This window comes from Gallus gallus, chromosome 3 (assembly GCF_016699485.2).
Source record: "Gallus gallus isolate bGalGal1 chromosome 3, bGalGal1.mat.broiler.GRCg7b, whole genome shotgun sequence".
NCBI lineage: Eukaryota > Metazoa > Chordata > Aves > Galliformes > Phasianidae > Gallus > Gallus gallus.
The window spans coordinates 33,298,882-33,326,655 of NC_052534.1; the positions used below are offsets into that span (position 1 = coordinate 33,298,882).

General features: G+C 37.3%; 1 protein-coding gene and 1 long non-coding RNA gene across 7 annotated transcripts in view; one reads left to right on the forward strand and one right to left on the reverse strand.

Annotated features, from left to right (window-relative positions):
- The first annotated feature begins 63 nt into the window (after nucleotides 1-63).
- On the forward strand, nucleotides 64-27,612 carry LOC121110225. The gene is made up of 3 exons (XR_005858343.2): nucleotides 64-323; nucleotides 8,346-8,432; nucleotides 26,014-27,612. It is a non-coding gene; the product is annotated as an uncharacterized LOC121110225 (long non-coding RNA).
- Nucleotides 1,635-27,774, reverse strand: part of SPAST (spastin) — a 37,160-nt gene continuing 11,020 nt past the window's right edge. For all 6 annotated transcript variants that reach the window (XM_015283731.4, XM_015283730.4, XM_025148701.3 and 3 more), the window contains 13 exons: nucleotides 21,776-21,963; nucleotides 21,067-21,200; nucleotides 20,684-20,777; nucleotides 19,048-19,122; nucleotides 17,324-17,395; nucleotides 16,741-16,816; nucleotides 16,085-16,176; nucleotides 14,743-14,822; nucleotides 13,920-13,962; nucleotides 13,206-13,285; nucleotides 8,824-8,894; nucleotides 7,976-8,016; nucleotides 1,635-6,710 (listed from right to left, as the gene is read on the reverse strand). In XM_015283731.4, coding sequence (XP_015139217.1) covers nucleotides 6,588-6,710; nucleotides 7,976-8,016; nucleotides 8,824-8,894; nucleotides 13,206-13,285; nucleotides 13,920-13,962; nucleotides 14,743-14,822; nucleotides 16,085-16,176; nucleotides 16,741-16,816; nucleotides 17,324-17,395; nucleotides 19,048-19,122; nucleotides 20,684-20,777; nucleotides 21,067-21,200; nucleotides 21,776-21,963 — 1,169 coding nt within the window. In that variant the 3' untranslated portion in view covers nucleotides 1,635-6,587. The remainder of the gene's footprint in view (nucleotides 6,711-7,975; nucleotides 8,017-8,823; nucleotides 8,895-13,205; nucleotides 13,286-13,919; nucleotides 13,963-14,742; nucleotides 14,823-16,084; nucleotides 16,177-16,740; nucleotides 16,817-17,323; nucleotides 17,396-19,047; nucleotides 19,123-20,683; nucleotides 20,778-21,066; nucleotides 21,201-21,775; nucleotides 21,964-27,774) is intronic.

Here is a 27,774-nt window from a genome sequence, read left to right on the forward strand (position 1 = left end):
GGAGGGGGCTTCCGTCGCTGTGGCAACGAGCGGACCCTTACAGGGGCGGGAGGAACCGGATGTGACGTATAATGGAAGCGCCGCCGGTGGGGCGCTCCTCCTGGCCGCGGGCACGGGCTCCTCACGTGGCCGAGCGGTTCCGCCGCACAGAGGGAGCCCGGAACCGCGCTCCACAGTGACTTCAAAGAGGGCGGGCAGCTTTGTTTCTCCGCCCCCTCGTTCAGTTAATCCTCCCAACAAAAACGTACCTAAAACCGGCATAGGCGATATTTTGGTGACGGGTCATGGAGTTAAGACGATAGCGGTATCATTGTGGATTTACGGTACGCACCACAAAACGCTGTTCGGTAATTTCATTATTGATGCATTGCCAGATATTGTAAAATTATTTTTCCTGTTCTTTTTCATATTCTTTTTCTTCCCCAAACTAACCGTGAGAAACTGCATGTCACACAATTCAGAGATAGAGACTGTGCCTAATGGCACAGCTGGCAGCAGCATTTCACACATAACACAACTAACGGCCTGCCACAATATTGCACAACTGAGGCCATCGCTGAGACCTGACAATGGTAACGTTCCACTATAGGAACATACTGTGCCTACACCATACATTTGCAAAAGTAAAAATAGATCTTAGAAATAATTGGGTGAAACACCACGCTTGGCTCACGACATTGGGCACAGCCTTCTGAAACTCCCACTGCCTTTTTCTCTTGCTACACCACAGCACCTGCAATAAATCACTTACATAAGCTGTGGTGAATTTTTTGTTAGATTCCATCTTTCTGCCTTCACCACCAAGTAATATTTCCTCTATTACCATTACACAATGAAAAATGACTTAGAGAAGGTTTCATAACTCCTGCCTGTTCCCAAGCCACGCGTGTTCTTGCAGGAAAGATGTTGGATTTCACAGACTATGTGGAAACTTCTTGAAACTATGTCAGGAAAAATAATATCCCCACCCCCCCCACGTTTTCTGGCAACTCTGAGGCATTAAGATACAGAAATGAACAGATTTCCATCTGCAACGTGTCTGCATCTGATAATAGGCATGGAGTCCTGTCTCGCACTGTCTTGGCTAGAATGATAGAAGATTCATCTTTTAATGAGCGTGGCACACTTAGATCAGGATATACTGCCAAGTCCACAATCTCTGTAGATGCCAATGTAGCAAGTAGTAGGATATTGTTTTCAGCTTCTTGGTTCTTCACTAAATTTAACTGAGTGCCTTCTCTAAAAGAATTAATGTCTGTTTGACTATTTGTAACCTATATGCATTTTGAAGCAAAGTAAATTGGTACAAATTGCTGTTTTCAGGACTGTTCACCCTGACGACTATAATTAGCATAAAAGCTCCTATCTTCCACTGTGATTTAGCAAGACTAAGATAAGCATATTTTGAGTTTATTTATGTAGGAAGCAGCCCTTGCTTACAGTACTATTAAGAACTTGAGTCAAGTCCTTTAGAAACTAAATGAGGTATTTATGTATTTATTGTTCCATCATCCAGTAGGCATACAACACCTGATTTTATTTATTAAAGCAGTAATCATTTAATCAGATTCAGGTTTAATGAGAAGGCTCACAGCTTTTGACATTTTATCTGATAAACAGACGAGAACAGTAAGAAAAGGGTAAATGCAACATTTTATTGTGAAGCTAATGCTATGTGACTGCTCATCATGCTGTCTTACATTGCTTATTAATAAGGTGGTATTTAACATTTCAGAAAGTGTTCTTTAGGGAACACTGAAGTGTAAGTCCCTCAACACAACAAAAGACAAGAATCAACCCCATCCCAAACGGGACTTATTCACTGTATTTAACAGGGTAGGCTATAGTGATTCGCCTCCACATTTTGCTTTTGTCACTTAAATCCAGATTTCTGAAAACACTGGCTAGCCCTTCACATGAAGAGAAATGTGAATTGTGACAAAAACAGCTTCCATATTCTCAGCCCCTTTGACAGGTATGCAAGCATTAGATCAAGTACTTCTCACTTCTAATGGTAAAAACAAAAAAAACCCTGCAGGATTGAGACTACACCTTTAGCATCCTGAAAGAATAAACCTGTATTAACCATCTACAAAGAAAGTTGATCTTCTTCAAAGCCAATCTCTGAAACAGAACTTTTAGAAGAGTTTCTTAAGAAGACAAAGTCTTACAACTAATCACCAAGTTTCCAGACACTTGCAAATCAAAAAGATGAAACTGAAGAGCATTGACAGAACCAGCAGTGTTTAACAGATGCATTTAGATACATTGGAGGAGCGTCTACTTTGTCAGTTATTGCTGAACTCAGGAGGTAGTTATTGACAAAGTCAACAGTTTACACCAGGACAGTTTACAATTTACAAGAGAAGCAGAAAGAATATAAGACACATTTCCCTGTACTTGAGATGATTCTGTCTTTGCAGGAAGCCGGTTTACTTCCATGTCCTGTTGAATTGTAGTTACAGTATTTAAAAGAAAGTATTTTAACTATTGGTCATCTCTTTGGATGATCATGAAACTCAAGTAGGTGAGTAAAACATCCTTCAATACTAACCAGCAGCTCAAGAGAGCCTAACAGTGAAATCAGTAACTGCCTCTAATGCGCACGATGACTAAGGGAACCGTTCTCCACTGCCTGATTGGTACCTTTCTATTTCTGACAACTGGTAGAAGTCCCCAGCACTAAAAATACAAGAGCTTAAGACTATCACAGAATGAATGAAGATCTGTAACCTACAATAGTGCTTGCCATCTCCCACAGCTGCCACATGCAGAAGCATCACTAAAGCATTAGAACAGCTAAACTTATCTTAGGCACAACTATGCGATTATCCATGTCTTGTAGAAAAGCAGTAGAAGATTCTAGCACACAAGAAATTTCATCATATGGGGTTAAGGAAGTCCTAAGCAGAATGCTGTTTTCCATATCAGTTGCAAAACAGACACTTCAGTTAAATTTGCCAACATATCTGGCTTCCCAGTACTTACAGTTCATGAAATGTACTTGACAGCCATGCCAGCTAAAACTTGCTTGTTTAGAACAGGAAAAAAACTTACCAGTTTCTGCTATACTGGAAGGTAAGTTTAATTGTCACAGGAAGTTCTATGTGTAAAAACCTGTCATTTTAATCACATTCAAAGGAATCCAACAGGGAGATCAGCATCTGCTTCTAATTACTGCAGTGAGAAGGAATTCCTTGCCAGTTCAAATTCCATTCCAGTTCTCAAGTGTTACTGTAATGTTTGTTATCTAAATAAAGCAAGTTGCAGGGCCACATTCAACAAAACTATTACTCTGACTTTCTGATGTACAGTTGATGAGAAGCTTTGGGGAGGAATGCCTGTTCCTAATGCATTAAACTGTAATTCTGACAAAGTAAGAACAGATGAGACTTGCACGTGCATAAATACACTACTTCAAGCAACCCGCTGCCTTAGAAGACATTGCTCCTCCAACAGGTAGAAAGACAAAACAGGTACTTCCTGCTTAATAAAATAGGCAAAGATGCACAAAGAAGATAGTTTAAAAAAGCAGCAGTCTCATTACACTTTTTTTTCCCCTTCCCTCCAGTAAGTGTTTAACTTTAGGCCAGTAGAAAACATATGCAGCGAGCCAGACAAGCTGCTTCCTAATCATCTCTAAGAAGTGGGTCAAGTCATTCATTAGCAGTGGACAGATTCATCCAGGGAGGGGAAAAAATAAGTCTGTTTAGAGAGTTAATGCAACCATAACCTTTACAAAGGTTAAAAGCATCCAAGCTGTTGCCCTGCTTATCCTAACCTAATGCAAGATACTGCATCAGAACATAATGTGATTTTATGACATATATAGTTGCGAAGTTCTATACAAAATATGTGGGTTGTGGGTTTTCCCCTCCCCGCTTTGTTTTTAGATTTGCTTTTATACATAGTTAATCTAGCACACAGATGAAAATAATTGAGCTGGAAATTACTCAGTGTATGTAACATCAGAAAACAGAAGATGTGATTAAATATCCTGAGGGGAACAGAATTATTATTAAAAGACACCATTCAGGAAATAGTGTGTATGTGTAAATGAAATTCAAAGGCAATTTATGAACCAAATGGACTCGGTTATGGACTAAAAAATACAGCAGCTGTTGGGGCAAACTGATGTTGCAGAACAAAATCAAGCTCTTACTGTGTTCCAGAACTCATTCACAGAGCTTCGATTCAACCATTACAGAGAAAATCATTAAGGCAGGATAGGTACCAAAGAACATTACCATGTCACACATTCTCTAGTCCTGAACTAGTTGTTCTTTTCCTTTCTGAGGTAGAAGCTCAGGCTTCTGACCCTTTGTGCTGCTTGCTTGTGGTGCTTTAGAAGATGTGATGTCCTACCTTTACATTTCAGGTACCTATCACCTGCCAATACACATTTGAAATTAATACCACTATGTTCTTCAAAATTTAATGGAGGAAAATTGAGTTTGATAACAAATATTCAGGAACACTTACAACCAGAAGTGTTACCTCAGAGTTCCCATTTGCAAAAGGATTAAGGAAAAATTTGCAAGCATTATCAGTAGGAAAACCAGAGGCATTTGTTATCTGTTTAGCTATTTGGCATATGGTAATAAAACAGTAATACCTATGTTTAACACTATGAAGTCTGAGACAAATAGATATTATACTAGCCAGAAATCTCAAACAAAGATACTCTACTGAAGGCAGGATTGAGGCAAAGGAAGCAAGACATGAGATCTGATAAACTAAAATTTTTCAGCATTTCTTCTCTAGGAAGGCTGTTCAGGGGAACAGAAATCACATTTATATCAGACACACATTTGATAGAGTCATACCCTTAGAAGGCTGAAGTGGTTTGGTTAGAAGGTTAGAAGTGATTTCAAAAGGCATACTAGTGTAACACAATCTTCTCTTATATTAAAATTAAAAGCAATTTTAAAAGTTAAAAGCATCCCTGGTTATAAAAAAAACACACTAATCCCAAACATATTGCATGTATACATCTCAAAAGCTTTAAACAACCTCAGCTGTCTTGTAACAAATACCACACAGCAAACACCAAGCCCTCTCTTGGTATTAATTATTTGAATTACTTGCAAATTATTATTTGCACTGCATCAGCTATGTTTTTCACATATATAAAATTATAGTATATACAGTCAATTTTCAAATGAGAAGTCCCAGAAACATTTAAGACTTACTCCTTGCAATAAAATAAGTTAAAGGAAAAAGGACAAAATTTGCCATTCAGATCAAAAGGAAATGAAACAGATAAATGAATTTAGTTAAAATAACTGTAAACAATACACAACTTCGCAGTACCACTAAGTTGGGAGACTTGTCTTTTTTAATTTTAAAACTGCTCTTTCTAACAAGGAACTAGTATTCTGCCTTACAAACATCTGTGTTTGATTGATGCAGATCTGTAAACAAGATGTCAGGCCTTTAAAAGTAAAGGCAGAGATGTTTTATTACAGTATTTAAAGGCTTGCATTTTTTTAATAGCTTGTCATTTATATAATAAAAATCCAAGTATTTGTACAAAGATGCAGTTTCTTTCAAAAAAAGCAGATCAGTTGAGTGTTTCATACTTTAATATATAAACCAAAACATATGAAAGCTATAAAAACATTAATGTCCGCAAAGTATTAAACATGTAGCCTTATGTTTAAAGGTTAAATGTGTAGATTAAAAAAATTACACAATGGAAATTTCACTTTCAATGACCGTAGCCAGACCAAAATACAAAGTAGAAACACATTTCTGAAACTTGACAATTAGCATCACTTACTCTCTCAAACAGCTGGTCTTCAAGTTGCACACCATAAGCGTAAGCTAACATTCTACCAATGGAAGCGTTACAAATCGCATTAAGAGAAAATACTGCCAGTAAATGAACGTCTTAGTCTATTTTTTATTTAGTCATTTTCTTAAAAAAAACAGTTTGAACTGGTTTTGTAGTTTTCTTTTTTGCTGTTCTGCTATCAAAGGTCTTTTTTAGAACTGCTCTGTGAACAATGCACTCACATACAACTAAACAAAAAGACAAATAATAACAGACCAGCTGCGTTTTACATTTTAATAATCGTAATCCCCCAATGCTGTTCTTCATCTTTGCACAGGGAATTTGTTTTATTTGGCACGTTAAGGGTAAAATAAAAAAAAAGACAAAAGGAGAACCAAAGGTTACAAAAAAAATCTCACTATTAGTAGTCATCAGGAAGGAAGCCAGACGTTACTGTCATGGCAGAATTAAAAACGAAATTAACGCACACAACACAGGGAAAAAGTCTTCCAATGATCAATATCATCAGAGCCTTCCAACTGAAACAAAATATGCATATTGTTCAAACTATGATCAGATTGGTAGGAATCTTATCCAAAGTCCTATTGTGCTCTTACTTACAGTGTGTAAATCCTCACTAAACGGCAAGGAGGTTTTGATGAACTCATTTCACATTGTATAATTTTTTTCATATTCTCAAGTTTTAATGCAGATACTCAAAGATCTGCCAGGTTCTGTAAACTTTGGCTGCTTTCCAGTAGTCTGTACTCCTGCTCTTTAGGCAGCACTTTGTTCCATTTAAAGTAGTGTTTCACACCGTGGTATCTCCAAAGTCCTTGTTCCAACGAATGTATGCTTCCAGTGTCTGAGGGCTCAAACTACGCTTTATCTTCTTCAAAGACTCAGTGAAATCTGATAATTTAATATTTCTCATCTAAAAGAAAAGAAAAGGCATTAAGATCACAAGCAATTTAAATGCTTCACTTTATTCAAAAAGTACTTCAGTTTTTACTTCTAACATGCTTCATATGATCTGATGCAATAGTCTTGTGTCATTTAAGATTATTGGTATTTTTTTCTTATGTTTTATGTTAGCTTTGTTACTTGATAGCCCTGAGAGTGTGTTACTGCTTCCTATTCCACTAGGTGGTGCAAGCCAGTGCACATTAGGGCACAAGACCGAGTAAAGTGTACAATGTGGGATTTTTAAAACTCATTTAAGGCATACCTTTGTGCCCAAGGACAATACAGCACTAGAGGTCCTCCACACCCAAAAAAAGATAAACAAATAATGTATTCAAGATCACAATAGGCTGTCAGCCAAGTAAATCTTATCATCTCACTTTGATTCAACACATGCCCTTCAGTTTGCTGAGAACATGATTATAAGTAGACCTTTCCTCATGTAGAAATATGTCCAGACACAGTGGGAGGTAGGCAAAGAGTGTGTAAGGGCAGTCTCATCATCAAATGAATGTTAATATTACAAATGGTGCTGATCCTCCAGGTTTCACTGGGACTAGAGTTTATAGGCTATTGGAAGTAAATTTGCAGTTACAAAGTCATACTGATGTTCTTCAGTTCCTGGAAAAAAATATTTTCAACTGATTGTAGCTCTGATCTAAGGCCAAAATAGCAAGCAACAGGTGTTCCATAGTTTTCCCTACAAAGCTCTGATTTCCAAGTACTTTTGAGTAGAAGACTTTCTAAGAGCCAATTTCTTCATTTTCTTCTAGGCTTAGAGATTTAAAATTGCTCAGAGGTTCTTCTTAACATGACTTCTTTTATGTAAAGACAAAAAAAAAAGCATTTTATATAATACTTCTGTGAAGTTCTGGGGAGAGGAACACTGAAAAAAAAAAAGCCAGGCCTCTAATGTCATCTGAGAGGTATCAAGTTCCAGATCAGTATGAAGGAAAAGACAGGACAGTCAGCTGAAACCAACCATACTGGAGACTGACTATGAGAAAAGAGTTACTTGAAGTTGACAACCAAACTACGCAAAGAACCTCTAATATCTGAGGACAGATGTTTCTTCTCACAGTTTTAAAGAATCTTCTTCAGTGAGGAAGCAATCACAAAGATGTAACAGCCAAAAAAAACCAAACTCCTGTTTTGCAGGATACCAAGCATAAGTAAAGAGACATAAAAAGTTTCAGCTGAGCACAGGTTACATTCAAAATTGCTGGATCAGCATACCTCACTGGCAGACATGTTCTTCACCTGTTCTGGTTTTAGTTCTGTGAAAATAAAGAAAGATCACTGAGTTTTGTAGGAAAACCTACTTCTTCTGACAATTAAAACATGCTAAAATGTAGTTTTAATTGGAACACCACCACAAACAAGATAGATATCTGCCTCAACATAATCTTCCTTAAGGAAAAGTACATGGTGGTATTTTTCTTTTCTTTCTTCCCAGTAAACACCCTCCCATCCAGGCTGCTCCCAAAGTGACTAATTACAGATACAGTACAGAATGTTAGCAGAACTACATCCTTCCTCACAAAGGGAAACATCCAAGTATGATTCTATGATTCTATAACAGCCACTCTCCACCATTTTATTCTAGGACCTACAACCTCCTCTACCAGCAGAACACACACAGTTCCCAGCAAGCAAAAAGATACTATCAGCCAAGAATACAGAAATAAATCAGGTAGGCACATAAGACTGCATCTCACTGCATACAGTACTAGCGGGAGCTCACTATTTCAGTAGCCCTTCCCATTTTACAGTTTTCTTCTTGAAGTACTACTATGGTATCAGAGTACGGCAAACTTTTTGTTCTGAGGGCACAAAGAATGTAGGTGGGATCAGCAAAAATTAAAAAAATTTTAAATGTTTTATTTGGACGCCAGGATCAGGTAGAAGAAATAATTTCTGTGATCTCTTCTCAGCATGGACTCGCATGTGAAGTGATGTGCCAAAGTAAAACTTGTATATCTAAATGCATACATTAATTTAACCACTCTAGATAAACATCTTCAAAGTCTTCAAGGGTACTGCAATTTTTTAGAAGCCTAAACATAAAAGCTATGTGAGCTTACCTCGGATAGGACCCAGTGCTGCATCCTTTGCTAATGCAGTTAAATCACTTCCAGAGTATCCATCTGTCATTCTTTAAAAAGGCAGGGAGAAGAGAAGAAGGGAAGAGGGGAAAAACTGCTTCAAAACACCTTGTTTTTAATTGCACATGGTTAAGACATTATTTGATCAGAAGAAATACTATTTAAATGTTGTTCTCCATATTTAATAAATGAGTAGTGCATTCAATGTAACTGATTATATGCAAGTCTTTTCCAGACAAATTTTAGGCAGAGATATTCAAATCCTGCCTAAAATGCAAGGAAAAGCAGGACGACAGCAACCACCTAAGACTTGTTGATGAAAAAAAGTCAAGCTTCTGTTATGAGAACATCTAACCGCTAGTTTGTCATCATTTGCCCCAGATTTGCCACAGAATATAAAACCAAAAATTCAACTGTCCCATAACCCAATATGAGAATCCAATACCACATTATAATCTATGATTTGATAACCTGAGTAAAACAGTACGCATTTTCTGTTGATATTGGTGCCAAGGGGCAAAAGCAGATACTTCTAAAAATCCAATAATAGTGTTTGGTTTTGAAAGTGACAGTTTCACAGTAGACTCTTTACGGAAAGCCTTGGGAACAGCTGACTAGCAGATACCAGATAGTAAATCAATCTACTCATTCAGTACAGTAACTCCAAGTCTTTAAAGCAATACGTCTTCATTTAGCAAGCTACAGTACAGAGTTATTTCTGGTGGAGGACCTTTTTCCTATGTTTGAGACTCTACTCTAAAAGTAATTGGCAAGTAACTCAGAATTTGCTGTCAGTATTTTAGCAGAGTATCAAAACTGCTTCTTACAGTTTACTTGTCTGACTCACCAACTGATTCCAGTGCTGAAATCTAAACCTGGAAGCACTCAACTGACAACCAGACTGACTTGACACAGTTGCAACAGCCTAAATCACAGCTCCAGCAGTTACCAACAGAAGGCCAAACACCTCACATATTTAGCTTCAGATAAGTATTATTATATTTCTGTTTGGAACGGAAATACTGTAGACAGGCTGTTTTTCATAAAGAGAAGGGAGATTCTGTAAGCATGTCTCACATACACAACCTATCCAACTTAAGCAATTTTTTCCTCAGTTTGTGTTCTATATTAAAAATCAGTTAAGATCCTGAAACTACTTCATTTGTTCAACTGACAGTTTTGCACTTCCAGAAAAAGATATAGACTACTACTTCAGAGCCTAAAAGAGAAACTCCTCAGTTTTACCTGGGCTTAGCTTAATGCAGCTGTTCTTTAATCAATAGGTGTTTTATTACAATTATTTAAGTTTGTGGGTTTTTGTTTAACTAGTTGTGGTTGTTAAATTTGTTGCTAATCAAAATCTGTTAATGATAACTTGCAATAACTTGTACATACATGTATTGATTTGGAAAAACTATAAACAGGTATATTACAAGTGAACTGAAAAAAAGTTACTTGTGCTACCTACTGTTCATGTGTGTTTCCTTGTAATAATGGCAGACATTCAGGTCATCCAAACCCTCAGAAACTATATATAAATCAAAGTAAGGACCCATTCCTTTATGAGAGTTTTTCAAAATTAAACACTTTTTCACCTGAGATAACCATTTAAATATTTCAAAAAATAAAGCTCCCCACTGAACTCGGAAGCCACAGATAAGTAAAGATAAGTAAAAAGTTACCTAAAAACTATTTCAATATGAAAAACTCACCCAGCTGTAGAGCTGAGGCTGGCTACAAAAAGAAGCCAAAACACAGCTTCATGAGCAGAAAGTCATACGTCACTAACTTAATATCCTTCTATGACAACTTTATCCACCCTTATGAATGGAGGGAAAGCAGCGAACAGGATTTTTTTTATTATAAGAAATAGCTTTTGATACTGGGTCTCACAGTATCCTTCTGGACAAAATGCACGGTACACAGCTAGACAAGTACACAATACAATGAATGAACAACTGGCCAACAGGTTGTGCTCAAAGTGTTGTAGTAAATAAGGTACCATCAGGCTGGCTGCCAGTCACTAGTGAAATTCCTCGAGCTTAATTTTATGGCTTGTACTCCTTAATGTTTGTTTTTGCTTGCTTGTTTTTTTTTTTTAAATCAATAACCTAGACTACTTAATTTCTGGACACAGGAGTTGAGTGCAGACAATACCAAATTAGGAGGAGCCACTGATTCCTTTGAGAGACCTTAGAGCCATTTTAATTTAGGGGATATGTGAAACTTAACAAGAGCAAACCCTGAATTCAGCACCTGGGACAGCACAATCCTGGATGTGTTGAGGGCCAAGTGACCGAAGTACAGACCTGAAGAAATCGTTGCGGGGGGTGGGGGGGAGTTCTTCATTTGCATTGGTAATTTGGTGCATAAATTGGTAGTTCAAATCCAAATTGCTACTTTCTTCCCTCACCTAGCTACTACTATTGCCTAAGTACGGCCTGAGCTAGCATCCTTCAAGTACAGAGAATTTATTCATGTGGATTACACACCAAATTTCTGTAACATTATTAAGAGGTTGAAAACACAACATCCCAGAGCGTACTTGCCTCCTGCGTACTATCACAAACAGAAGCAAGACGGAAGCACATTTACTTGAATATTTTACATCTCACATTGTTTTTCACTCCTTTCTGCCGAAGTCACTTTACCCAAAGTTTTTTCCACCTTCCTTCACACCCTTTACACTATCTGAAGATGGAAAACAGCACTACTTTGTCAATATTAATGATAAAAAAAACAGCAACAACTTTGTTTCATAGCAAGGCCACTTAGCTCTCATTTTTTTCAAACAAACATGAAATTGAGAAGAATATAACATTATTCAATACTTGCTCTGTTATGTTTGTAATATTTTCATTAAACCCAACAACAGAATGAAAGAAAACTTGCTTGTGATTTGAAACACATAACAAATGCAAAACAGGTACAGACTTTTTGCAGTATGGAAGAGAGCTGGACTGATGGGGGGGATTAGTGGAGAGAATCATCTCCCTCACTTCTCCACAGAAATGAAAGTATTGATGAGCATGCTTCAACAACAAAAATCCAGTTAGGTAGCAGAGTGGTGAAAAAAATATATATATACATGCATATACATATACACACACACACACACGCACGCATGCACACATACACACACACACGCATGCACATATACACACACACACGCATGCACATATACACACACACACGCATGCACATATACACACACACACGCATGCACATATACACACACACACGCATGCACATATACACACACACACGCATGCACATATACACACACACACGCATGCACATATACACACACACACGCATGCACATATACACACACACACGCATGCACATATACACACACACACGCATGCACATATACACACACACACGCATGCACATATACACACACACACGCATGCACATATACACACACACACGCATGCACATATACACACACACACACATGCACATATACACACACACACGCATGCACATATACACACACACACACATGCACATATACACACACACACACATGCACATATACACACACACACGCATGCACATATACACACACACACACATGCACATATACACACACACACACATGCACATATACACACACACACACATGCACATATACACACACACACACATGCACATATACACACACACACACATGCACATATACACACACACACACATGCACATATACACACACACACACATGCACATATACACACACACACACATGCACATATACATACACACACACACATGCACATATACATACACACACACACATGCACATATACATACACACACACACATGCACATATACATACACACACATACATGCACATATATATATATACACACGCATGCATATATATATATACACACGCATGCATATATATATATACACACGCATGCATATATATACACACGCATGCATATATATACACACGCATATATATATATACACACGCATATATATATACACACATGCATATATATATATACACACATGCATATATATATATACACACATGCATATATATATATACACACATGCATATATATATATACACATGCATATATATATATACACATGCATATATATATATATATACATGCATATATATATATATATATATATATGCATGTATATAAAATAATAAAAAGGAAAACAATTTCCTATATTCTGACTGAAGAACATCTTCCCAGAATGCATACATTACATTCTCACAGTTAGTATTGTCACTTTCTGAAGATACATGTCAGGTAAATTTAGAGGGAATAAAACAGCATGAATGAATTTAGTAAGTGAATATATTTATTTAGTATAGTTACAAAATACTTACCTTGCTAGCTGTGCCAACTCTTTTTGGGTCAATGGACTTCCTTGTTTGCTTAGAAGATTTTTTAGCAAAATCAATCTTGTCTGAAAAGATGATACATTTATCATATGTAAAACTGATTTTCATGGTACACTTAAAATTTTATTGCAATAACAAAACTATGCATTCATCAGGCTAGCTTTTGTGCTTCACTGACTTAAATTTGCCTGTAGTGCTTTTGTGATTAGACCGTACAAAATAATCTCTTCAGAGAAAGAGAGAGGGATTTGCTAATAATGAGAACAAGGATCATGCTGGCTCTGAAGAGGCACAGAATAACGTTAGAATCCTCATCAAAAGTCCTAATCTGCTGTTCAACTGAAAAAAAAATTAAGAAAGTTACCTTCATCTTCTGCAATACTCCCTCCTGCCAACCAAACCTGCTCCTGCAAGCCCTATTTCAGACTTGTCCATGCCTGCCAGTATTTAAGCAACATCTCACTGAGTAAATACTACTAAATTTGTTAGTAGCAAGCATAGAAAAATGCAACAGCTTAAGACAGTTGCTAGAATTAAAGCACAGTTTGTGGCCAGGCTGAGTCAGAAATTAAATCACGAAACTGCAATCATCCAGAGCAAGTTAAAAACAATATGTAAAATACTTTTTTGAGGCTTCTGCTTTTGATTCAAAGAAAATGCATCTCAAACCAAAGAAAATGCATGGAAACCAGTACTTACTTCCTCATTTGGTAAAGATACATATACCCGTTTGGTGAATCGTCTAGAAAAAACACACATGTATAAATACATATACACTTCTCTGGTTTTGTAGTACATATGGATCTAACACTTGGCTTGATCCGCATCAAGATTTCAGTTCTATCATCTAATTCTAGGAAGCAGAACTCTAGGTTTAAAAAAAAAAACAAAATCAACACACATGAGCTGCTGGTGTCACCTTACTCCTGCTGAGGTCATAAAACTCCTTTGGAAGAGGAAACGCTCTAGAAGTAAAAACATCACTGACTCTCAGAAACATAACAACGCATCCCTTCACTGTACCCAAGAGGTCTTTGGAGTTTTTAAAAATGCAATTCATTTGTTCAGACAGTGCTGACATGCCTATTTTCCTCAGTCAAGAATTAATAGAGAAGCAAATATGAAAGCTTTTAGCTAAAAAAGGCCTATGGCAAATCTACAGCAAGATCTTCAACTGTAGGGAACATCAGAAATCAAATATTCACAGAGAATAAGTACTGGATTTCATTCACCTATTTTCTTCTTTAAGCTCAAAATAAAAAGCAGTGTGAGAGATGCAGGAGTTATAAAATACTGACTTGGTTTTAAGAGGCACTGCTGCTTTAGACTAAGACTATCGTGCTTGTACAGACGTGTCTCAAAAGAGAAGAGAGGCACCTCTGAGAAGCTAAATAATTTATTCTTGCCAAACAGCTTTGCCTAATTAGTAAAAAATTTATAATCAAGACACTAAGCAGCAAAACCTGCTGCTCATAACAAACATGATATGATCACACTCATATAAGAGAAAAGATTCTGATACCTGAGAACAGCATCATCAAGCTCCTGTGGCCTGTTTGTTGCTCCCATCACAAGTATTCTGTCCTCTCCAGAAGACTGCACCTATAATGCAGAAAAGCAAGACAGTTTTCAGTGCACAGCACTTAGTTATAAACTCTTGCCATTGATTCAGTGCACTGACAGGATTTTACTGTATGTCTTTTTTTTAATGCGGTTAGCTTCATATTTATCTAAAGAATGCTTTAAAAATGAAAGGAAAAAAACATTAGCGCAAGGCACAGTGCTCAAGTTCATTGCTGTCTAAGCGAGTCCAAAACAAGCCAGAAAAGTGTTGTGTAATAAAGCTCCACCTTGATCTCAAGTTCCTAACTTGAAAACTACATTTGATTTTCTTCTCCTTATTTTAAAAGAAAACCCTGTTTGAATACATGTGCGCAGTAATTTCTGTATGTTATTGCCACACTGCACTATTTGTCCTGATTCTTCCCACTCTAGACAAGTTTTTCCTAATCTTGTTATGTCTCTCTATACAATTATCTCCTCCCCCTGTACTTCATTATTATTGCTACACAGCTGCAGCAGTATTCCACCATATTATGGGAAAATGAAGTAAAATTTTTCCGTATCAGTGTTGTGTGACAGAAAAGCATTCTGATGTTCATTTGTGGGGTTTTTCCCGCCCCCGCACACAACAATGAAATATCCATCTTGTTTTCCTGGATATTACATACATGCACTTAAATATGTTTAACCTGCATCTTGTCATCTCTAGGTTACGATACAAAGAACAAACAAACAATTCAATAAAAAGCATGCTAACACAAAAATGAGTATTTCTGATGTATCAGAGCTGTGTATACCAGTGATCCAAAGTAGTCCCTTTGAAGTTATCATCCCTCAAATCTCACTTCACTCTTTGACAAAGTGCACACTTTTGTGAGACAGAATCTTTAAAGAAAAGCAAAAACAACAACAACAACCACCAACCAATGCAGCAACTCTATTTAAAACCCACTGAATCCTCTTACTTTGCCAGAAATGCATTTCACCAAAATATGCAGTTGCAAACAAAGATTCAACTCTGCCTAACCCTCAAGTATCACTCTTTCCTGGTAACAACAGTTTTTATTCTCACAGCTCCCTTATTACTGCCTGACTCAATTTTCTAAAGTACCATAGTATGTAGGTAAAAAAATAAAATACAATTAACAGCAAAAAAAAAAAAAAGACCCAAAACACACACAGTCTGTCAAGATAAATCCTAGCACCCAAATCCTATTTGTGTTTCATCTGCACCTTGTACTGGCACTCATGACATTAGCTAACTCACCTAAAATCATGCAATACTTAGACTAGATACTTACACCATCAAATTCTATTAAAAATTCTGTTTTTAGACGCCTACTAGCATCATGTTCACCTTCTCGTCTTTCACACAAAAGGCTATCAACTTCATCTAAAAAAAAAAATACGCCTTCGTTAAACACACATTAAAGCCTTTATATTTGCTTAAATTCTTTTGCTAATATAGGACTCCAACAAGAAAGATCAAATCTTTTTTTTCCTTAGGAGACAGACAGATCTTTTATCTTTAATGTGAAAGCAGACACTAAAAAGCTTGTTTATTTTTCTGAATAGGTTTACCAAGCTATGTGTTGCTATTTAAACATCTAATACTAAGCACAAATGAGAAAAAAATCCTGCTGGATAATAAACTGTACTTCAGGACAAGCAAAACCTACTTTCATGCTTGAAGTTTAATACCAAAGATGACTTGCTCTGTAAAGGTCGTACAGCCCGTTATAGTTTTGATGGCACTAATTCCCGCTACTAGCACTACAGTAACAATAATCTAACATGTGTTTGGAACTACTGGTTAGCCAGCAGGTCATAATCAATACATTTGCTCTACACTGTAGATTTACCCAAAGTATTTTGCCTGGTAATTCAAATTTAAAAAGTCAATATATTTAAAAGAATAATAATAAAAAAAAAAAGGTCAATGACATTAAGGTCTTACCAATAAAAATTATAGAAGGCTGCAGTTCTCTGGCTACTGCAAATAGAGCACGCACCAATTTCTCACCCTCACCCACCTGAAACAAGAATAAACTGGTTTTGGAAGGAATTTAGAAAGTATTTATTACAAGTCCCCTAACATAAGGGCTTACAGGAAAAAATGCTGATGAAGTCACACAATCCACTGGTACATACTCCAATTATTACTAGTTCAGTATTATATATAGCAATGTTCTTTCTGTTTTAAAAGAAAGGTTCTAACTTATGATCACAATTAAGACATCAAGAGATTTTGGTGCCTAAGTTATAAAAAAGAGTAAAGGAAGCTTTTAAAGGAGAAGAAAACAACTACCACACATCTCTGTCACAGTCAGTGCCATCCTAAACAGGAAAAAAATCCAGTGACATTGACTTACCACAAGCACAAAGCTTTTTTTTTTTTCTTAACTTGACAAATCACTTCTCTGAAGACTTGATATTCACTATAGGGAACCAGTTCACTACAGATGTATGTCCTGGCCTTTATAAGCCCCAGTTATAGCCCACGTGTTTTCTCATTAATGCAGTTTACAGCTACTACTTACGTATTTTGAAGTTAGGCTTGCAGCGCTGATATTGAAGAAAGTAGCATTTGATTCTGCAGCAACTGCTTTGGCCTAGGACAGAAAAAAATACACTTCTTAAAACATCACGTTGCAGATGCCTCTTTACTTCTACAGCTATCACTGATGTTTTCCATAGCAATTTGAAAATCCTTATTCCTTCGGAGGGAATACCATGTAAATGCTAAAGACAACTTACACACTTACAAATCAGAACAGAGAAGCAGCAGATCCACTACAGAAGTTTCCAGACTTCCTTATACTTCTCTAATCACAATATCTCCACAGCCAACTACAATAAGTACAACTTGCTCACCAAAGAACACTAGACTCCTGCTCCTTTCAGCGTATCGTAAGCAAGCACTGAAAACAATTTTAACTCATTTAGGGAGGCAATTTAGAGTAGCATTTGAGTCAAGTCACATTAAAATTACGTTTTCACCATACTCGGAGTACCTTTTTCATTAACAGTTTCACCACATTCAAGAAGATACTATTACTTGGTCATACAAGCTTTTTATGTGTGTGAGTGGGGTGAGGGTGGTATTGCTTTATTCTGTTTGTTTCTTTTAAACTGATTAGCAATTATGTTCAAATAGGTATAACGTAACAGAAGAGCCCAAGAAAAGTGCTCAGTATTTCTACTAAGGGCTTCAGAACAGATCCAGCTTCACGATCACCAAAGGCAGCGTGCATCTGCAGCGTGCCATGTGATTAGGGAGGATGCGCCAAGCTCAGCTGCACTGTCACGATGCTTCCTGGCTGATATACAGCCATTTCTCTCCAGTTCCCTGAACCTAGCACACCATGAAACAAGGAGATGCCAGGCAGTTCTCCAGCACTTGTTGTTTCTCACATAGCGTGGAAGGCAAAAAAAACTCCTCGCTACTGTGCTTCCTCTTCAGTTCAAATAACTGTCTGCATTTCTCGTATATTTTGGTAGAGAGCACACAGTGTTTTAATTGCTGCTGGACACAAACAATTAACCACATTACTTTTCCTCTCTCAGAAGACAAAACTTGGACTTGCTAGTTTAAGATACTACTTGTGATACAAGAATTGAGTTGAGAACAGTTTAGCCTTCCCCACAAAATGCATCACTTCACATTTTCATATTAAGGCAACACTGCAAGGACACATCCAGGGACATTTTATGGTTTGTTACTACAAAACTCATGTTTATTATCAAAACCTCTTTGTTGCTAAGAATTTATAAGTATCCAGCTAAGGGATACTATTTTACTACCCACTAAGCACAACCATTTCAACTTCACCAACACTCTTCTCCAGTCAGGAACTTCCTGGTGTAAGCCACAGTGGTCTTAGTCCAAGCCCTTCGATGTCAACAAAAATCCCCAGTGTTGCAATAAGTTCTAAAACTTTGAGAAAGTAAAATGTACCAAAGAAGTCCAGGAGATTTAGATGTATGCGCACTAGAAATGCAATGTGTGTACATACAATTGGAGAAGTTCTGGTTCAAGTTCCAACCGCACTGACAACACAACACCCAGACATGACACCCATAAGCTTCCCAGTAAAGGAGAACATAACTAACTTCCACAGAAGATACTGCTTTAAGAATAGTTCAAGATTATGCAATGTAAAAGGCCACTTAAAAACAATGAAGTTCAGAAAACCTAAATGCCAGCCACCCCAATGGCTACATTTGAAGCCCACCAACCCACGCATGCAGAATTTTTCCTCACCAGCATTGTCTTCCCATTTCCTGGTGGGCCAAAGAGCAACAATCCACGTGCAGGAGCTCTAAGTCCTGTAAATAACTTGAAGAATACACCATCGTAAGTTAACTTCAAAAAGAACTGAAGTATTAGAAACAGTAAATATACACTTGGTTAGAGCATTACATAGACTCAAGACTGCAATTTCTTTAAACTCTGAATGAGGGTTGGTTTTTTTTTTCCCCCCATAATTTTATTAAGCACCAGAAGAAATCCTAAAATCTGTTTCATGGCCTTGCCAGCATTAACAGCCACCAGTTAAGCTTAACTCCTAAAGTTACATACTGCTTTTAACTAACTGTGACAAGAGAGGAAAAGCAAGCCATTCAATCTTGGGCAGGGCGGAGGGGAGAGATGGGAAGAAAAAAAAAGTGTATTGATTTACCTCTATAAGAAAACAGTTAAAGATTAAGGAAGGGCTCATTGGATAGGACTGGCAGCAATAGTAACAGTGCTACAACTGTACAGATTTTTGGAGAAGTTATGTTTCATTACTACCTTAGAATCAGAATCAGAAAATGGCCTGGGTTGAAAAGGACCGCAGTGATCACTGAGTTTCAACCCCCCTGCTATGTCCAGGGTCGCCAATGCAACTCAGTACTTTCTCACACAACAGTCAAAGTACAACACGAGCATTCCATGTACAGACATACCATGAAATGAATAGACAGAAACATTCCTCAAGACAGAGCAGCCTATCAAGTTTAAAGCATTAAATTCCATTTAAAAACATGAGGGTGTGTGCACAAGCACATGCACTGTAGGAGAGTTAAAGCAGTGTTCCTGTTAACTCCATATAGAACAACTACTTTTTTTTTTTTTTAAGGAAAACCTAGAGGAGATTTTCGTTTTAACCTGAAAACTACTTAAAATACTACATATCTGCCACCTACCCTCTCAACACACCATTGATAATCTCCTCCCTCTCACCCAGCACTGGATTTTCTTTCCTACACTATAATCACAGCAAGCAAATCTATACTTTCCCATAGCATACATCTGCTGTAGTTATTTGTCATGTTTTAGCAGGTTCAGAAGCTTCAGAATTCTAGTTTTTGGACTCACTCCTTCATTCTAGCTTCTAATAATTCCAACAAACAAACAAAAGGAATAGTTATGGAGTCACTCATATGGGCACCATGCCTGAAGACCATTGTCAGTAGGCATTCTTTTCCATAATACCCATCATTAGAAATGGCTGTCGGTTTCTGAAGGATGACCAACCAACATGCATTTTCTCTATTTCATTACAAGAAGCGTTTTGTCTGTGTTTCACTCTTTCAATTCTGGGCTTTGTCCTCTACATCTCCACACGTAGCTATAACTATCTGGAACAGTCAGCTTCACTAATTTTCAGGCTGCCACCCCAGTCTCTTTTCCTACCTACATCGACTAACCAGAAGGTAAAAAAAATTTGTCACAATATTCTAACATATACATATATGCACACACTTTTTTTTTTTTCCAGGAAAGCTGTCATCAAATTAGCTATTGATAACAATCATAGCCAACAAAGACAGGGTATCAGAATCCCCACTTCATGTGTGAAGCACAATCCATTTCTTTGACTCTGCCACAGTGATAACGATACCAAACTGCTTACCTCAGGTCTAAGAGAAGGGAGGATAACAATTTCTTGCAAAGCTTGTTTAGCCAGCTCCTGCCCTGCAATATCATCAAATTTGACAGCTGGCCCACTAACAAAGAAATGGAATACTAATTAGTCTAACAAAGAGAGATTCTTTTTCAGCTGCAGCTGACTAATTAAATGTATTTTACTATAAAGAGCTACTTCAAAGAAATCTACAACTTATACTGTTACACATTTCAAGAAATAAGCATTTCTTAATTGAGTTTTCCTTGTTTTCGTAAGGTAACAAAAAAAGCAACAAACATTTATTACTAGTTTTCATTCTGAGAGCACAAAGATTTTTGAATGAAAAATTGGCTTTCTGCACCAAAAAGCCTACTTTTCTTCAAACTTACCTATCAACAATTTCATTCAGGATAAGATTAGCAAGATTACTGTCCACGTTTCTAAATACTTTCGTGTCTTTCTTCTTCCGAGCAGCAGGGGTAGGAGTAGAAGGCTTATTTGTTCTGCTGTTTTTAGGAGCAGCCTAGAGAGGAAGAATATAAAATGCCTTGATACATTTTAAGCATACTGTTTCAGGTACTAAATATGGAACTAGAATCTTTAAGGTTCCTTCCAATGCAAGCCATTCTATGATTTAATATAACCCATGTACGCATGTTTAGGAGAAGGAAAATGTAGGGAAAAATCTACAGTTCTGGAGAAGGAGCCCCCTCCAATTCTTTTACATACTGTCAGTAATGTTTGTTTTTATGCTGGCTCAGTCTTCCTCAGTATCCCATGTGATTTTCAAAACAAAGTATTATCATTTGTTACTGCAATTTGTTACAACCAGAATCCCCTTGCTCTCCAAGACTCCTGCTTTCAAAAATCCACTCTGCAATTAAGAGGCTCAGACAAACAATTTAATGTTTTTGATTTAGTTTAGGTGTTGGGTTGCTTTTTTTTTTTTTTGGTTCTTTGTGTGGTTTTTTCATTCATTTTCCTCAAAACCTTGTTGCTATCATTCCACAACACTGCAATAAAAGCAGCAAATAGAGCTCGCTCTGGGTTTTACACTGATTCCCCTTGCAAACGCCACTGTATCTGTTGTCACCATACCTTGTGAGTTGAAGTTGCAGGGTTTGCTGCTGGCCTAGACACAGAAGCAGTTGATATCCCACTGTAGCTAGGTGTTCTATGGTGGCCTGAAAGGCCTGTGGATCCAGTTTTTGCAACTGTTTTTGAACGTGGAAGGGAATTACTTGTGTGTGTTAAGGGATCCTTCTTTTTTGGAACTGCTCCACTTTCTATAAAGAAAACCAAATGTCATGGGAACATTTTTAGCTGTAAACTACAGTATCAATCCTAATTTAAAGATAGCATTGTTGACACATAATACAGTATTGTATTAGATTAATATGAGTTTTTAGAGAGGTTTAATACTTTTAAGGAGATATTAGCTGTAGTTTTCTTCTAAAGTTAACTTTCACATTTTTAGGAGCTCTCAATATCAACACTAGCTTGCCATATTATAAAAGCTGGAGACATCTAAGTTCTGTAGCAAGGGAAAAGCACCATCAACTTCCTAAGACAGAAGTCAACAGAATATCAGCCAAAACATTTTTCTTCCCCAGATCTTCAATACACAATCCTTATAAGAAAACACTGAATTTCAAACCATTAGATTCAGAGCATTCATTCTTTAATTGATGTTACCAGGCACTGTCTAGCACTTTCCACACACAGAAGCTTTACTGAAGCACTTGAAATTGGGAAAACTAAAATAGTGGAATACTGGAATAAACTATTAAAACCTTTTGCTTACAACTTTGTTCCACTTCAGGAATCTCAAGGGGTAAATAAATTCTGAGTGGACAGCACTGAAACACCTTCCCATAGTCCAAATTAAATCTTAAAATATTTCACCACTGAACTGAAGCACCATCGCACATTCCTTCTACATCTGTTCCAATTCACCTCCATGATGGATCAGAAAGGTCTTGCATCTGGTGACAGATTTAGCTTATCTTAACATCTTGGCCACAAGTGATTAAATTCTAAGACGACATTTCCAGAGTGAACAAGCAACTCTTGATTTCTACATTGTCTCTGGGGGATACGGGATGAAATATGGTTCATTGGCTCAAAATGGAACATGGTTTTTTTTCTACAAGGTGTAGAACATCAGACACAGATGTAGACACAGACTAAGAGGTGAGAAGCAGGCACAAAGGCTGATCAGGCGAGCTGCTAAAAATCTGGGCATAGCATCTGTCTGTGTGTGTGTGGGGGGGGGGAGGAATATAGTATTGGAAGATGCACATGCAAAATACAAGGGAATTTGAAGAATACAATTAACTATATCTGTAAGATGCTTCCTGACTAAATCACATGAAGATCCAGAGCTGATCTGAGTTTTCACTTAGTCATTCCTGCACAATAACTTTGAGTCAAAAGCTCTTCAAGTGAGGCATACTTCGAAGCTCAAGTTCAAAAAGCAGCTTATCAATCTATTAAAATCCTACTCGACGTTTTAACTTTTCTCATTTAATCAGAAGATGACACTCAAATTTTAACTTCTCAGCCTCATTTGCACAGCTGGTTTTCAAGTTAAGATGGGAAGGTTTCAAGAAGCTACAGTAATTTTACTCCAGCTCCTTCACTCTAACATGCTGCTCAATCCTCATGCTTTTCCAAAACTTCCCCTGTCTATGAAGAGCAATACATACACATTGCAATTTTAGCACCATACAAGTTGCACAGGTAAGGATTATTTCAGGAATCTGGAAGCACAGGGAGAACAAAACATGGAAAAGAGAAACATTTAATACAAATAACAATTTGTTACTTCAAAAAAGAAAACAGAAGAAGGTTTAGAATACAAATTAATATTTACACTGCCTGTACCTTCAGAAGTCAAAGCCACTAAGCTTACAGACATTCTGTGGTCAGTCCTATCGGGTAGCACAAAGTGCTGCAGAAATAGTCCTTCAGTTTCACCTCCACAGGGAGGCTTTGCTTTATAAGGAAATTCTTGATTATATATAAAGTAACTAAGAACATGTACTGCATGTGGCCCATGGACCTCAAATTCAAAATAATAAGTATTGAACAAAAACCCCCACTAGTCTAGAAATGTTATGCAGTTTTACACAAACAAAAATCTTTAAGATGCATGGCCACTTATTTTCTGCAAATACTGCACAGCAAAATATACACAGCGATCATAAGAAAGAAGTACTCAGATTTGTCAATCATGGTAGTCCCCCTAATAATCATTTCTTCAAGGTTATACTCAATTTTTTTCAACTATGTACAATCAAGTAATAGAAGACACTCAACAGAAAACTTCAGTGGCTAACAAGAACCTGCTCCCTACCCTGCATAGCAGCACAACTATGCCAGTCAGGGTTGCATTTGTTCTACTATCCAAGAAGAGCCATGTCAGTCAGACAGCTGCTATTGCCAAATAATGGTGTGAAAAACAACCTTACTGCTATTTGTTCTTCTATTTTGGGACCCTCCCTAATAATAAAGGTTTAAGAATGCAATTTTTGCAACTCAGAAAACGTCGCCAATTCATGTCTACCATTAAAGACATGCCAGTAAATCTTACCAAGTGAAAACAGATCAAATACAAGCTATCTGCACAGTACTAATATTATGGTAAGAACAAGAAATATAATGCCTTTGTGATGGCATATCTCACTGACAGTAAAAACAGATCAAATGTAAAAATGGTACATTAGAGTTACTCTAATAATAACAATATTGTGCTGTCTTTTGCAAGATTAGTAATCTTCTTCCCTGTCTAGCTTGATGTTGTGGTTTTATTATTTCTGTTATTGGCATTTCACACCATAACATCATGTAGTGCACTGGGAATTGAAGAGTTAATGCTGCAGTCCCATGGATGGGTGACAGTTCTTCTGGGACAGGTAAACAGAAATGTACTACAGCTCCCAGAAGACGTCACTGTTCTGTTTCCATTTTCTGGTCGGTGGGAAAGAAAACTGCCTGGAAGTCACAAGACTGTCTCTTTTTGCTCGCTGGCAGATCAGAGTAAGAACTTCAGTTTTCAGAAAACTCTTTCTTATTTATTTGATTTATTAGCTTCAATCCCAATTTAATTGTATTTTCACTATTATAATTAGTAAGCTAAAATTGTTCTCCTCTTCAGATCATTGCTGTTTTTTTCCCCCTTTCCTTCCCTTTCCTCGCCAGTGGGCCTGCTGTCCCCATCACAGACACAGACCTAGAGATAAGACCATGACACCTGAGAAATTAAACAACACAACCACTCATAATACAATGGAAAATAGACATCCGAAGAAAAAAAGATCCAGCAAAGTCTTTTTAAATCTAATGTAAGACAGCTATGAAAACAAGAGGGATGGACAAAAAGTTTTGCATGAAGGCTGACACCCTTAAGAGAAGCTACTGCATAGTCTTCTGCAAGTGAAGGGCTATATACTGCTACAGTGAGGTTTTACAAAACTCTCATCACATACATTTTCAAGAATCTAGAAGAATCTCTAGCTGTTTAGGTAAGTTAGAAAACATATCTAAAAGAGGGATTCACAGACACCTGTGCTAGAATCAAGGGTGCCAATCTAGAAGGCTGACACAAATAGCACTTTGAAAGAAACAAGAATCTCAAATCACTACCAGTTCAGAAACAAAGAATTGTGCACAATAAACATAAGGATATCAAGCAGAATTAAGATACAACTAAAGTGTTTAAAGAACTTAGGAGTTAAAAGCAAATAAAAGAATGCGTCTTACATCTCAACTCCTTCGCTAAACAGCCCTTTTGTTGACATTAAATGCATGAGTGACTGTGCATCACATCCAATAGAATCCTGCACTCAGAAGAAGCCCAGCCTAATTAGGGAAGAGCACAGGTAAGGCTTTATGCAGATACAAAAACAAAGCTTACATCCAAACCCTGTAGGCTCAGTACTTCTGCTTGTTCAATAATAGCAGCCCTCCTATCTCCAAGTAGCTGGCCGCTTTACATTATTCACGTAGTTTAATGTTTTCTAGTACTGCTGTCACTGAAAATACCAACTTCATTCTAATGTGTTAAGAAAGCACAGCGGCAAGATGATCGACAGACTGAAGCAGAATTGATACAGTAGTTTAAGAGTGAGTTGCAGTACCAACACATTCTTTTGAACAGGACTAAGGGAGACAGAGCACATACAGCATCAGCCTATTAGGGAATGACCACAACAGCTGCTAACAGGCTGACTTTTGGGGCACTTCCAGGGATCTCACAGCTGCAGAAGAGGTTCAGTACTTTGGGTAAATCTCTGACTTGTACAAACTCTGAACGTGAAATGTATCTTTTACAGGGTAAATGGAAATGGAACAAGCCTTTAGAAGCCTTGCTCTGCGTGATCAGTCAGCAGCTATTTGGTACCTAACTATTTCAATGGCCAGCTCTTTCTTCCTTCAGTCTCATCTCAGCTGTCACAGAATTGAGTAAATGCAAGTTTCCCTGCTAGTGAAATTCCATCAGGAGGCCTTCACTGCACCCACCTGACACAGCCTGTAGCTTCTCCAACCCCAGCAGCAGCTTGCAGGAATGGGAAGGGAATCTTTTCAAACATTGGAAGAGACACACAGAATGAAAACAACAGGAAATGCCTTTCACGGGGCCCTCCACAGCTGTTTTTCTGCTCCTTGCAGGACAGTTTTGAACAAGTGGTTCACTCACCCAACATCCATAAATCACCATAAGTATGACTCCACATGAGTAAATCCACTAATATCACTTTCCATATGTTTACCAATAATGACTGCTACAGAACAATTCTGTTACAGAAGTTTCTGTAAATAAAGACACCTGTCACAGAACAGGAAAAATGTTTCTTCATCTCCAGGAGGTACCAATGCTGTTGTACTAACACATTTAAGTAAGGGAAGTAACAGGCTTCATAGAAAAGAAATCTCAGGCTAACCTTCTTCTCCTGCACCATCCAACTCTGAGATATTGACAAAAAGGTTCAAAAAAAAAATCAGAAGCAATGGGTTTTAAGAAAAAAAAACTGTTCATACTGAATCAGATGGAATGTGCCATCTACTCTGACATGGATGTACACATGTATGCATTTGCTCATGCAATCTTCTGCCAGTCAGGTAAAAATACAGGAGACGTAATGGATCATTTAAGATAATGTGTTCTCAAATTCAATTTAAGAGATTATACCTGAGAGGTGTTTTCACTAAATGCCATTTTAACAAAAATACCACATACCATAGTCTAGAGGTGTTGAACAAAACAGTTCCACTAATTTAACTCCTCGTACATCAGAATGTACAAAAACAAGATGGAAAAAGACTTCAGAACCAGTAATGGAATGAAAGAAAAAACAATCATGTGGTTTACAATTAATTTTCAAGTTTAATTACTCTAAAACCTGAATACTGCTCTTTAGTATACAAGCCTTGTGAATTCTATTGCTTCTTAGCTCACTATTTTACTTAACCTCAGCACGGTCTACTGTATAAATTTTCATTTGAGATCATGATTACGACAGTAGCTTACTGCTGGCTTAAAACAGTCCTTGAAGACAATTCACAAACCTCACAGGAACTCAACTTCTACACAAACAGATGTTTGCTTTTAAGAGCTTAGTATTCCTAGTGCAGTTTTCTGGCAAAGGATAAAACCCATCCTTCTATGACAGAAAAACCCCACACCACAGTTGTCCCCTCATCTCTTCCCCTCCCCACCTTAACTGTGTATTGCTTTTGCAGATTAAAAACCCCTGAAGTTTAAAGGAACTTAATGCAAATGTACATATCCTGAAGAGCTGCTTATGTAGGTACAATACATAAACTACATTTGTTTTTGACACTTTCTAAAACAAGTTTAATTCCATTACGTATATAACATCAAAAATTATTTTCTGAAATGCAGTATTCATAAGTATGGTTCTAATACTTGATTTAATGGAGAGGATGCAAGGACAATCATCTTAAAGACAGAACTGCATACTACAAAATGAAACAATGCTGTCACAGACATTGAAAGAATGGAATGTATTTATATAGTCTTTAAAGACATAAATATGAAACAGGTTTTTAAAGTTCTGTGGGGCCAGAACATA